General features: G+C 36.9%; 1 protein-coding gene across 6 annotated transcripts in view; it reads left to right on the top strand.

Moving 5' to 3' along the window:
* The window catches only part of mettl22 (methyltransferase 22, Kin17 lysine), a 58138-nt gene that overhangs the window by 40816 nt on the left and 4981 nt on the right, over positions 1–12341 (top strand). For 5 of the 6 annotated variants that reach the window (XM_060840705.1, XM_060840703.1, XM_060840701.1 and 2 more), the window contains exons 8-10: positions 3461–3541; positions 9718–9820; positions 11489–11657. In XM_060840705.1, the coding sequence (XP_060696688.1) occupies positions 3461–3541; positions 9718–9820; positions 11489–11657 (353 nt within the window). Of the gene's footprint in view, positions 1–3460; positions 3542–9717; positions 9821–11286; positions 11354–11488; positions 11658–12341 lie in introns of those variants that run through there. The other variant, XM_060840706.1, reaches the window with a different exon arrangement.

The raw sequence follows: 12341 nt of genomic DNA, 5'->3' as shown, positions 1-12341 counted from the left end.
ATGTAGGGTGGCTAATGTGGTGCCATTATTTAAGAAACAGCTGTAAGGAAAGGCCAGAAAACTACAGATCGGTGAGCCTAATGTAATAGTGGGTAGAGGATTCTGAGAGACAGGATTTACATGAATTTGGAAAGCAAGGACTGATTAGGGATATTCTGCATTTTTTTTATATGGAAAGTTGTGGCTCACAAGGTTGATTGAGTTTTTTGATGAGGTGACCAAGAAGATAGATGCGGGCTGAGCGGTAGATATTGTCTAGACGGACTTTAGCAGGCCTTCGACAACGTACCGCATGGTAGACTGGTAAGTAAAGTTGGGATCCAGGGAGAGCTAGCCAATTGGATGTAAAATTGACTGAACAGTAAGAGACAGAGGGTGGTGGTAGAGGGTTTTTCTTTGGTCTGGAAGCCTGTGAGCAATAGTGCACTGCAAGAATCAGTGCTGGGTCCACTGGTGTTCATTTGAATGAAAAGATAGGAGACATGGTTAGTAAGTTTGTGAATGACACCGAAAGTATAACGGGATCTTGATCTACCAGGATAGTGGGCTGAGGAATGGTAGATGGAGTGTAACTTAGATTAATGCAAGGTGTTGCATGTTGGTGAAACAAACTGGACAGGACTTATACAGTTAATGGTAGAGCGTTGAGGAGTGTTGTCGGACAGAGATAAGGGGTGCAGGTTCCTTAAAAGTGGTGTCACTGGTAGAGAAGATGATGAAGAATGCATTTGGCATGCTTGCCTTCATCAGTCAGAAGATTGAGTACAGGAGCACAGCAGTTGGAATGTCATGTTAGACATTGGTAAGGCCACATTTGGAGTAATGCATACAATTCTCATCACCCGACTATAGGAAGGATGTTATTAAACTGGAAATGCTGCAAAAAAATTTACTAGGATGTTACCGAGACTGGAAGGTTTCAGTTATTTGGATAGGCTGGGATTTTCCCTAGAGGTAGGACAGAGGGCTGACCTAATAGACATTTATTAAATCACAAGGGGCACAAATAAAGTGAATAGCCAAGGTAGGAGAGTCTAGAATTAGACAGCATACATTTAAGGTGAGAGGGGAAAGATTTAAAAAGGACCTGAGGGGCAACTTCTTCACACAGAGTGGCGCATTTATGGAACAAGCAGCCGAAGGAAGTAATGGAGGCTGATATAATTACAACATTTGGACAGATACATGGATAGGAATGGTTTAGAGGGATATGGACTGACTGCAAGCAAATGGAACTAGTTCAGTTTAGGAAATCTGGTCAACGTGGCTGACTTGGGCTGAAGGACCTGTTTCCATGTTGTGTATCTCTGTGACTCTATTTCACACAGACTTTACTGTGTAATTTTATCTTACGAGTGAAGATTAATAGAAAGTTTGTGTTTGATTCCTGCTATATACTGAATCAACTTGTCTCAGCCTCAGTGATTCTTTACTAGTATGTGGTATACTCCAGAATCTCAAAAAGGTAAAATAGGTTTAAAAAATGAAAATTTGTTAAATTAAAATAGTTAAAACTCACACAACACCGCTCCGAAAGCTAGTGTACTTGCAATTAAACTTGTTGGACTATAACGTGGTGTATACCACGTCACAGTCCAACAGGTTTAATTGGAAGTACACTAGCTTTCGGAGCGGTGTTGTGTGATTTTTAACTTAGTACAGCCCAGTCCAACACTGGCATCTCCAAGTCAAGTTAAAATAGAATAGCCCAAAATTCCGGTTGTGTCGAAGTTGTCAGCCATTCCCACTAGATGAGTAGGAAATGCTTGGTTTAAAGTAAAGTCCAAAAGTAAAGAAAATAAAGCTGTGTAGTCTTTACACCATGCCAACAGGTAGGACAGAGTTTGGACTTGTCGCAGCATGAATTCACAGACGACCCATCATTTGACATCAAAATCTCCATGCACCCCGCAAGTATGACTAAACCAGTGAGCAAATTAAAAGTGCTGCTGATTGGAGATGAAGTGAAGTTGGTACAGGAAGTGAAATACTCATACATATTGAAATATTGCAAAGGATTGTGCCAAGTTTCTGAACCATTCTAAAGCACAGGATGAAAATCTTGAAACAGTTTGACAAAGTGGTACTCTCTCCAGCAAGATGAAGAACGAAGATGGGAACACTCACCAATTCTGATGATTAAGACATTCTGTTAGCATGTTCAAGGCAGCTTGAGCAGAGAACATTCCCAGCTCTCATACAATTTGCAAGAAAGAGGAGGGGGTCACCCTGGCAAAGAGGCTGGACCACAAAGAATTGCCTGCAGAGAGAGATGACTAGGTCTGATTCAAGACAGGAACTCCATCATCTATATGGTAAGCAAGGAGCATGTGGTAATTGTGACAGCAATGATAGATAATTCACAAAAAAATGATCTCATCAAAAAAGACTATGTAGCAAAGGACATTTTTAACGTGGATGAGATCTGGGTATTTCATTATCTTACACCAGATTGCTTTTTAATGTTTATAGATAGAACATGGAATGTGTCTCTGCTGTGTCAACGCAGATGGAATCAAAAAGCTGCTGTTTCTTGTGGTAGGAAACTCAAGAAGACACTTTTGTTTGGAGAATGTCAGATTGCTGTCCACACAGTGTGAGGCTAACAAAGTCACTTGGATAACCACCAGCATTTATTTGAGGCTTGGTCAGGAAAATAAACCAAATTTATCCACAAAAAGAAGGAAAGTTATGTCATTAGAGCTGATGATCTTACAGACTTTGTTGGTTTCTAAAGCATCAACCAGATTAACTTGCCTCTCAACATCCTGTATACTGATAGATCGATTAGTCTTACTTTTAGAGCCTTTTAGATAAAATTATTCCATGTGCCAATGTTTATGGGCCAATCATGGACAGCCATGATTTATTAACATTAAATGATGTTTTAAAGAGACAGGTTGGATGGATAAAGTAAATGCAGTCAATGTATTTATTTGCATTTGGAAAAGGTTTTCAGAAATGTTTCTGACTTTCTTTTTGTGAAAAAACTTTAGTTAAATCATGTAAGAAGATTGTAGCATGAGGGACTGGAAGTTAATTGACAGATAGGAAACAAGGAGTTAAGATAAATGGCTTTGTCACAGATGAAGTATTTGATGCGATGTGTTCCTTTCATTAATTTCTACATTAATGCCACTATGTAAAGGCAAGTTGTTGTTACTACAATTATTTCTCCACTTCTTGTATGATGCCATTTCAATTTTCCATCTCATAAACTTATCATTTCTTTGACCATGTCTTAAGTTTCTTTTGCCTACTCGTTAATTCAATTATTAACATAATTTAAAGTAAACTGTGTGCAAGATATAATTGTAACTATTGGCCCATTAATGTTGCCAATAATAATTGGTAGATTCCTATTCGATATTCTGTTTTTTCTTAAAATGTGTTAGGTGGGAAATGCAAATGTTTCATATATTTCAGATCTGTATACATTATTTTATCTTTTTTGTTCCAGACACTAAGAACCCATATTGTTGGTCAGAAGAAGAAATAGCTCATATGTATGATCATACTGATGTGCTACTTGCTGCTGATGGTACAAAGATTTTTTAAAATGTATATGTGTTCGTGTCTGTTTGTGCGTGCGTGCGTGTGTTTTACTAACTTCAGTCTGTCTAGATACTATATTCTGTTATTTTCTCCCGAAATCTATCCATATCCTTTTAGACCTCCTTAAAGCATATTGCTTTGCCCAATCTTTTCATCAACTTTCCTAATTGGCTAGAAGTTGTTGGAATAATCGTGGCTTGTAAGAATCGGCCTGCACGTTCAAAGACTTAAGACATACGCTGTTGACTGTGAATCTCTAGAACCCCGCTGCTTGATTTATCCTATTCTCTGTTTGTTTTGCATAATGGTGCCTGTTATGAAGGGGTAAGGGGTACTTTACCTTTAAGAGAGTTAAGAGGTTGCAGAACTATCTGACACCACACCAAGTGTTCTGAACAAGGTAACAATGTAACATTTGGTCCAACAGCTAGAGTAGCTGGGTTGCCTGGAGACAAAAACAAACACAAATTCGGCCAATCAGCTTAAATTATGCCACAAAATACCAATCTTCAATCAAGTTTGAATTTAGTATTTTGACAATATTAACACCAATGAAATGATCCGATGCTTTTTGGGGTATAAAAATCGAACAGAAATTGAATAGTTGGAGGAAAATGCCAAGTCAGCAACATCTACAGACTATACGAAACATAGCTCTTTTAAAGGTACCTTTATCTATCAGTGACCTGTGAAACAAAAATCCCTAAGAAGAAGAAAATCTACAGAGGAAGATGTAAAGTGAAGATTTAACAGCTGCTTGGTTTTGAAATTTGAATTTTTGTAAATCTTAATTGAGGTTTTTATCAGATTAGTATTATAGAAGGGAAAATAAAAGGTAGGTTAGAGGAAGGACTTGTAAATAATTGTTAGTTAATTATTCTTATACTTTAAGAAATAAAGTTGTTAGTGTTTATTTTAAATAGCTCTCGGCCTCTCGAATTTTCACAGGTTACTGCATGGGATAAATCTTTTCTGTGTTGTGGGTTTAAATGAAGCAGGAGGTCATAACATATCATAACAGTTTGGGGGCCAAAAGACCAACAGATGTTTGCTGCTAGTAAAAGCTCTCTGAGAGGTACCTGTCTGGAGAAGGTGTTTGCCCAGAGAAAAAACGTCGACACTGACCTGGAGAGCAAATCCCTCAAACAGTTACGACATGGGTAACTCCCCCACTTAAATTAAACCCACAACACAGAAAAGACTTATCCTGTGCAGTTATCTGTGAAAATTCTAGAGGCCAAGAACTATTTAAAGTAAAAATTAACAACTTTATTTCTTAAAGTATAACAGAGCATAATTAACTAACAACTATTTACAACTCCTTCCTCTAACCTATCTTTTACTTTACCTTCTATAATACTAGTCCGATAAAACCTCCAATTAAGATTTACCAAAAAAATTCAAATATCCAAACCAAGCAGCTGCTAAATCTTTACTTTGTATCTTCCTCTGTAGATTTTCTCATTCTTAGGGATTTCTGTTTTACAGGTCATTGTTAGATGAAGGTACCTTTAAGAGAGCTGTGTTTTGGGTAATCTGTACATGCTGGTGACTTAGCAGTTCTCCTTCAATTGTTCTATTTTTGGTCAGCTTTTATACCCCAAAACATCAGATCATTTTATTGGTGTTAATATTGTCAGAAAACTAAATTCAAACTTGGTTGAATTTAATTTAAACTGATTTTTTTTTGTCTCCAGGCTATCCAGCTATTCTAACTGTTCAACCAAATGTTGCATTGTTACCTTGTTCAGAACATTCGATGCTGTATTATTAGTTCTGCTAGCTTTTACCTCTCATAAAGGTAACCTTACACCTCATAACAGTGCCTCTCCATTTATTTTTTTTAAAGAATTTACTCGATTAAAACATTAATTGCCCATTGAACCCTCCACATACGATAAAGGCTGGAATTTAATAACCTAAGCACTATTCAACTATGTGATAATTGTTAATGCAATGCCAATCGATTTCTGTGACCTTCATTGGATCTATACTTTCTTGACATCTCGTTTTTTTAAAGAAGTGGCCTTTACTCTCGATATTCAGAGCTAGAGTGTTCATTTTTATACCAACGCACAAAAACCTAGCACCATGGATTGTTACCTGAGGAGAATCTGGCACTGAATAATTTTTAAAATGTTAAATCTCATTTCTTTACATTGTATATTGTTGTTAGAGATGTAAAAATGTCATTGTTTTACTTCTTAGTGTTTCCTTTTTCCTTTTCTTGGTTAATTTTACCTTTCTTTTTCTTTCCCTCTCACATCCTCCTGCATCATTTTATATTCTTAAGTCTCAAGGAAATACACTGTTGCTCCCCCATTTACTAAGGTTCCCAATGTCCTATTGTTTTCACCACAACCTTATTAATCACACTTGCAGAACATTATGGTGCAAAATACTTTTAAACAGAATGATGTAGGAAAATGTCTAACCAAAGATTTTATAAAATTCAAACCATTGCCTTCATCCATGCAATATCCATTTTTGTCCGAATTATACCTCTAAGAAGTGTCTTTGATAATTTCCTCTGTTGAATTTGTTGTATAAATGAGACATTAAACTCGTTTCTAAAAAACATTATGCATACTTCTCTATTATTTGTCAGTCATATCATAGCTAGTATAATTAGATGTTCAACTTCCTTTTAGAACCTAGTAATAAAAGCCAATGGTGGCGTGATGCTACTGATATATCTGGTACTACCTGGACGACATAGCTAGTTGGCCATTCAATTGACCAGCAGTTCTCTAAGGTGGGATTTTTCTCCTGAGAGGGGAGCGGATGTTTTGCCTTAAAATAACTGGCACCTCTCCCGGCACCCATCATTATTGTGGCTGAGCATGCCCCAATCCTTTAGCCACAAATGAATGGAGGGAGCAACAGCACTCTGTAAAATCTAGCCCTGAGCCGGAGGATTAGTTCTGGATTGTTAACTGAGATCTATCTCAAGAAAACAGTCAACAGTGTTGATTATACTTACAAATTGACATCTGACAAAGTACAAATAGAAATTCCTCATCAAACAAAATGGGCCTGATTTTGCAGTCGTTGGGAATCAATAACCCTAGCTATTTGTCAAATTTAAACTGGTCCACAGGTTTTCTACAGCTATAACTTTGGGACACTTTGTGATTACAATGTCACAGATCCCCATACAGGGGCTCTGGGACTTCTGCAATTGTGTGGATCCTTAGCCAATCAGCGTGAACCATTAATGAGCATTATAGAATCTGAAACAGAACGTTTCAAAGTTGTTATGTACACAAATCAGTACAAGGGAGAGAAAAAAAAATCCCTTGTTCTTTCTGTAGTGGATGTGTATCACATAAAGATGGCTACATCATGCCATTCCATGTGTTTCAAATCCAGTTGTCTTAATGTAATGCTATTAAAGCAAGATTTCTGAAGGAGCAATTTACGTTGCAACTTTCTGACTTCCACATTTACCTGCTCATTTGTAGTCAGAAGGAGTTTCTGTTGAATTTATTGTTTCATTATGATGAGAATTAGAAGACACACACCAATATTTTATTATTTGAATATTACAAGCAGTGCCTACTTTATCAAGGAAGGAACAGTAATTACCCTTTGTTAGATACAGCTGAGCTTTAGCAGCAAATGATACATTATAGATTAGATAGTGGAATGCTCCGGTCCTAAACAGCATATCCACTGATTTAATTTAGAATATTGCCACTGAAGATCCATTAGCACTTTATAAATGGAAAAACAGAAACAACCTTGCTGTGCTGCCCTGCCTTATTTGGCCACCTCACACAATGCAAACTCACTTCAGGAGCCACAAAACCTAATCATTGTACTGTTAGCTTTATCATTCAGATCCTCCATTCACTTAATTTTCTTAGTTTTCAGTGTTGTCTGTTTACCGTCATTTTATTATGTATACCTTCCATTCAGCTTCACCATCTCAGATGTACTCACCAAATTGTGATCCTCATGCTTTCTGGGAGTACCTATTGTAGTCTATACAGGACATGTAATCTATTTGGCAGAATTTTATAAATTCATTTATCTCGTATTGTTGCACTTTAATATTAACCACCGTGCCCTCATTTCACCAGTCTTTGTGCTCCCAAAATCGCATACTATCCTTTTCACTGTTCACTATATTGTTAATTTGTTTTTTTTTTGCAAAATTTGACAACAATCTCTCTTTGCCAGAATTCAGGTCAATAACACATATCAGTAAGAGCAGCGTCCTATTACTGATCTCTGGAAGAGTTCATTATACATTTCTATTCTTTCTGATGATCAACCGTTCACCACTACTTCCTCCTTTTGGTCTCTTTGCTAATTTTGTATCCATGCTGCAACTTAATCCCACTCAGGAAAATACGTTTCTGGCTAATTTTGGCTTATTTCAGAAAGAAATAATCTATTCCTTGTCCCAGTATTAAAACCATAACCTTAGACCTGTCTTTTCTTATGTCACTTGTGGCATATTGTTGCTTAGGCTAAGTTCCTTTCCATTTATCAGAAGGCCTGAGTTCAAATCCCACCTGTTCCAGAGGTGTGTAATAACATCTCTGAACAGATTCATTAGAAAATAGTTTTTAATCAGTTAATTGTTTATTTATATCCACTGTTTTTTGTCTCAGCTTTAGCTTCACAAGCCAGTTGCAGGCATTAGATTAAATGTTTTCGTGTTTTCTTTCCAAGGACATTTGATCACATGGGAGATTGGATTGTGCTGTAGTAGGTTTCCATTGTTGTCCATTGCATTGTGGGCATTGTTCAGCAAGTAACAGTCATTAACATTGGATTTGTTGCTTTCCTTAGAGAAACAGCTTTTCCTTTTCAAAACAAGTAGAACATTTATTTCAGTCTCCAAAAGGACATGCTAAAGAATCAGTTAAATTGGGAAAGAGTGTATCGTTTTACATATTAGTTTTACAAATTAGGTTTACATATTAGAGTGTATCATTTTACATAAATATTTACATATTTTAGATTTTTACATTTTAGGGCAGCACAGTAGCTTAGTGATTAGCATTGCAGCCTCAAAGCACCAGTGTTTGATTCCATTCTCTGGCGACTAGATGAGTGGAGTTTGCAGATTCTCCGGGTGCTCCGGTTTCCTCCCAAAGTCCAAACAATATGCAGGTTAGTTGGATTGGCAATGCTAAATTGCCCATAGTGTCAAGGGATGTGCAAATTAGATTGATTAGCCACGGGAAATGCAGGGTTAGGGCGTGGGTCTAGGTGGGATTCTCTTTGGAGGGTCGCTGTGGACTCAATGGGCCAAACGGCCTACTTCCATACTAGGATTCTATAATATTATGATTGAGCTTCCAGAATGTGGCTGAGAGATGTCAGTGCATTTTAGAATCTACTCAAAAAGATATTGGTCATTTAAAAGGAAAATTAAAGCACCAATCAAAACTGCAATATTTCTAATGCTGATGAAAGCCTGATAGTCAGCCTGCAAAGTCATGCATGTATTATGTGATTCCAGGACCCTTCCTTCAAAGCAAAGATAGAATAAAATGTCAGAAACCTTCCATTAGTACTTTGGCTATTGGCTTTGTTAGAAAAGTGCTGAACAAACAAAACGCATTCATGGCATTGGGACCTTCAGCTGTTCTTTTGTCTGTAATTCTGAATTGGTTCATTAGTTCAATATCAGAATCTTATTTGGTCAACATATTCAATTAATGCATTGTAGTGCTTTGTCAAGTGACCTTAAACATCTGAAGTGGAGTCATCTTAGAATCATAAACTCCCCACAGTGTGGAAGCAGGCTATTCATAAAAACCCTCTGAAGAGCATCCTGTCAAGACCTACAACCCCCTACCCTATCCCTGTAACCCTGAAATTTCCATGGCTAATCCACCTAGGCTGCACATTCTTGGACACTATCAGCAATTTAGCATGGCCAATTTACCTAACCTGCACATCTTTGTGGCAGGAAACTGGAGCACCTGGAGGAAACCCACACAGACAAGGGAAGGATGTGCAAACTCCACAAAGACAGTCACCTAAGGGTTAAATTGAACCCAGGTCCTTGGCGCTGTGAGGCAGTAGTACTAATCACTGAGCCACCATGCCACCTACTTAGGCAGTGATTGTTTTAGTTTGAGCATCAAGTATGTGGATGAGGCATTTTATAGAAATGTCCTTTTCTGTTTCTTATTGCAGTATTCTATGATGATGATTTGACAGATGCATTTTTTCAGACCATCTACAGAATTTTGAGCAATTTGAAAAATCCAAGCACCATATATCTTTCTGTAGAGAAACGGTAAGTCCAAGAAGAAAATCACCAAATAGTGATAGTGTATTTTGTTTTGAGTGTTCTGGTTATTGCACAAATGTATCAGAAACTAATGTACAGTATAGTGCTACATGTGTGATAAAAGTTACTGTTAATACATATTTCTACTTCTAGCTGAAATTAATAAATGCAATCTGTTCCCTGCAGAGGGGAAAGTTGTTTCATAGAATATTTCATCAATAATACTGTTCAAATCACTTCAGGCAGGGATGCCTGACCTTCTTGAGTAATTGAAAAATTATTACAATTATGATTGTGTATATTGTAGCCAATGAGCACGCTCCAGCTCATAAAGAGTGCAGCTGTGCATGAGAAACACAAACTGTTTTACCCCATTACCGGAGTTATATTACGACTGAATCTTCAACTGCTCTCATCTTCCTCCCTTCATAATATGTGCCTGTCTTCTTTTACACTATTGTTCAGCTTTCATTCATCACTCTTATGCCAGTTCCTTGCTCTGTTTTCACTAATCCTAATCTTGTTCACTCTTTAGCTTTTCACTTTCCCCCTTTTTAGTGTTTTTCTTTTTTCTCTTTATTTCTCTAATAATGAATGTTGAGTGCAACAGCATTATGACTACTGGGGGCATGATGAAAAGACATGCCAGTAATGTTGCTGGAGTTAGGGTGAACTGCCTTGTTGATTGAAAGGTAACTGTAGGCAGGACAAACTTATTGGAAATTACATTCAACCTTTCAGAGTTTGATTGGTCATTTACCCCAAAGTAAGCTATTCATTTGCTTCTGCAGAGTGATGACACATCAGTGAGGTGAGCTGTAGTATTAAAAAATTAGACCTGTACAGTCTCTCTGCCAGTGAAATTATGGACGTAGAATAGAAGTCTAAGGCATAGGTATAGCCACAGCTTTGTCACTAGAAGCACACAGTATTATTAGTCAGCTTGGCATTTTAGGTCTAGATTTTCAGTTTTGTTCGTTCCTAAGCAGGTTTAACTGAAGGATGAGTGCAGCACTCTTGGGATCAGGCATTGCATGGCATCATCATGAACTCTTGAAAATGTCCATAGTACTATCAGAATCTTTTTTCCGAAATCCAATGAACCCACCCTCAGATCATCTGTCTTTTATGAAGAAAGACAAAATAAGATCATATAGCAAGTCAGGTTTGGCTCGAGAGCCATGATTTGATTATTACTGAATTAATGTTTTATTTTTCTGGAGTTATAAAATTGGTAAGTTGGTGATTAGGAAAGGAACTTTTCTCATTTATGATACTAGATCTTAGTATCAATTACTTCCAGATAAGGTACTGGACACTGCAAATCCAAATGGAAGTTTTTGGAACAATTTTCCAGATAACAACCAATAATAGGGAATCTGATTCATTCCCATCATGTTTTGGGAGAACGTTTTCCCAATATTCATTATGCCAGCATTACTCTCAAATCTTTTCTTTTTTTTCTCCCAAAGATGATATCATGGAACGAGATCTCAGTGGAATCACATATCCTTACATGGACATTTGTGCATTTTTTTAGGAAGGAATGAAACTAGCCAAGCATTCAGAACATAAATTCATTGGATGATTGATCTGTGTTAGTCATAGCAAATCTTTAACTGTATCCGTAATTTTATAGCAAGAGAATTTGTTAAAGCCACAATGTATTTTCAGGCTCAACTTTACCTTGAGAAAAATGGATGTTACATGTGATGCATATGATCATTTTCGATTGTGTTTGGCTGACTTGGAAAACATCTGTGATGGGAGAACTAAATTTATTGTGGAACCCATCAAAAGTTCTTTTCCACAGTTCCTTTCTTATGAGCGAGTGGAACAGTTGGTAAGTACTATTAAACTTTGAGGAATGGTGGAATAATTCAGTTCTGTGGAATTTAAATTTTTGATGTCCTGATTATTGGCATCCTGTCAACCTTTGGCAATCTTCTGCAGCCTTCTTCAACTTCAGGTTTCATCAGCAGAACATTACTCAAAAGTGGCACTAGTTATTAAGAGCAGAATCTTATGATTTATCGATTTTCCAGGCTATCAATTTAGGTTAGCAAGTGTAATACAGAGGAAAAACAAAATATTGTGGGGCAGAAGAAACCTTTCCATGATATAAATGGAACAAACAATAGCAAATAGTAATTGACTAACAATAGGAAATATTTAACTCGAGCTGCAAATGGATCAAATCAAGTATATTTAAGTAAGATGGAAAGAAAAAAATGTATTTAAGGCTGATGCTCTACAGAAAAATGGTAGGACAAATCAAATTCAAAGCCAAGCAGAAACATTTAGCATTTCCAAGACAGATGAAAATGGGAGGTGGCACTATTAAAATGAATTAGGAAAATTATAAAACCAATCAGGAAAGCAAGAAGGAAATATAAGGAAACCCAGAAGAAGTAAATACAAAGCAATTCAAACAAAAAATCTCTCTGTAAACATATAATAAATCAACACGTGATGTGGCTACTAGTGATCAAAAGGCCAATTGACTATTGGGGAAGCAGGGATAGTA

The sequence above is a fragment of the Hemiscyllium ocellatum genome, chromosome 20 (assembly GCF_020745735.1).
Source record: "Hemiscyllium ocellatum isolate sHemOce1 chromosome 20, sHemOce1.pat.X.cur, whole genome shotgun sequence".
Taxonomy (NCBI): domain Eukaryota; kingdom Metazoa; phylum Chordata; class Chondrichthyes; order Orectolobiformes; family Hemiscylliidae; genus Hemiscyllium; species Hemiscyllium ocellatum.
Note: the sequence above shows the minus strand (reverse complement) of the source record. Positions and strands in the feature narration are given on the sequence as shown.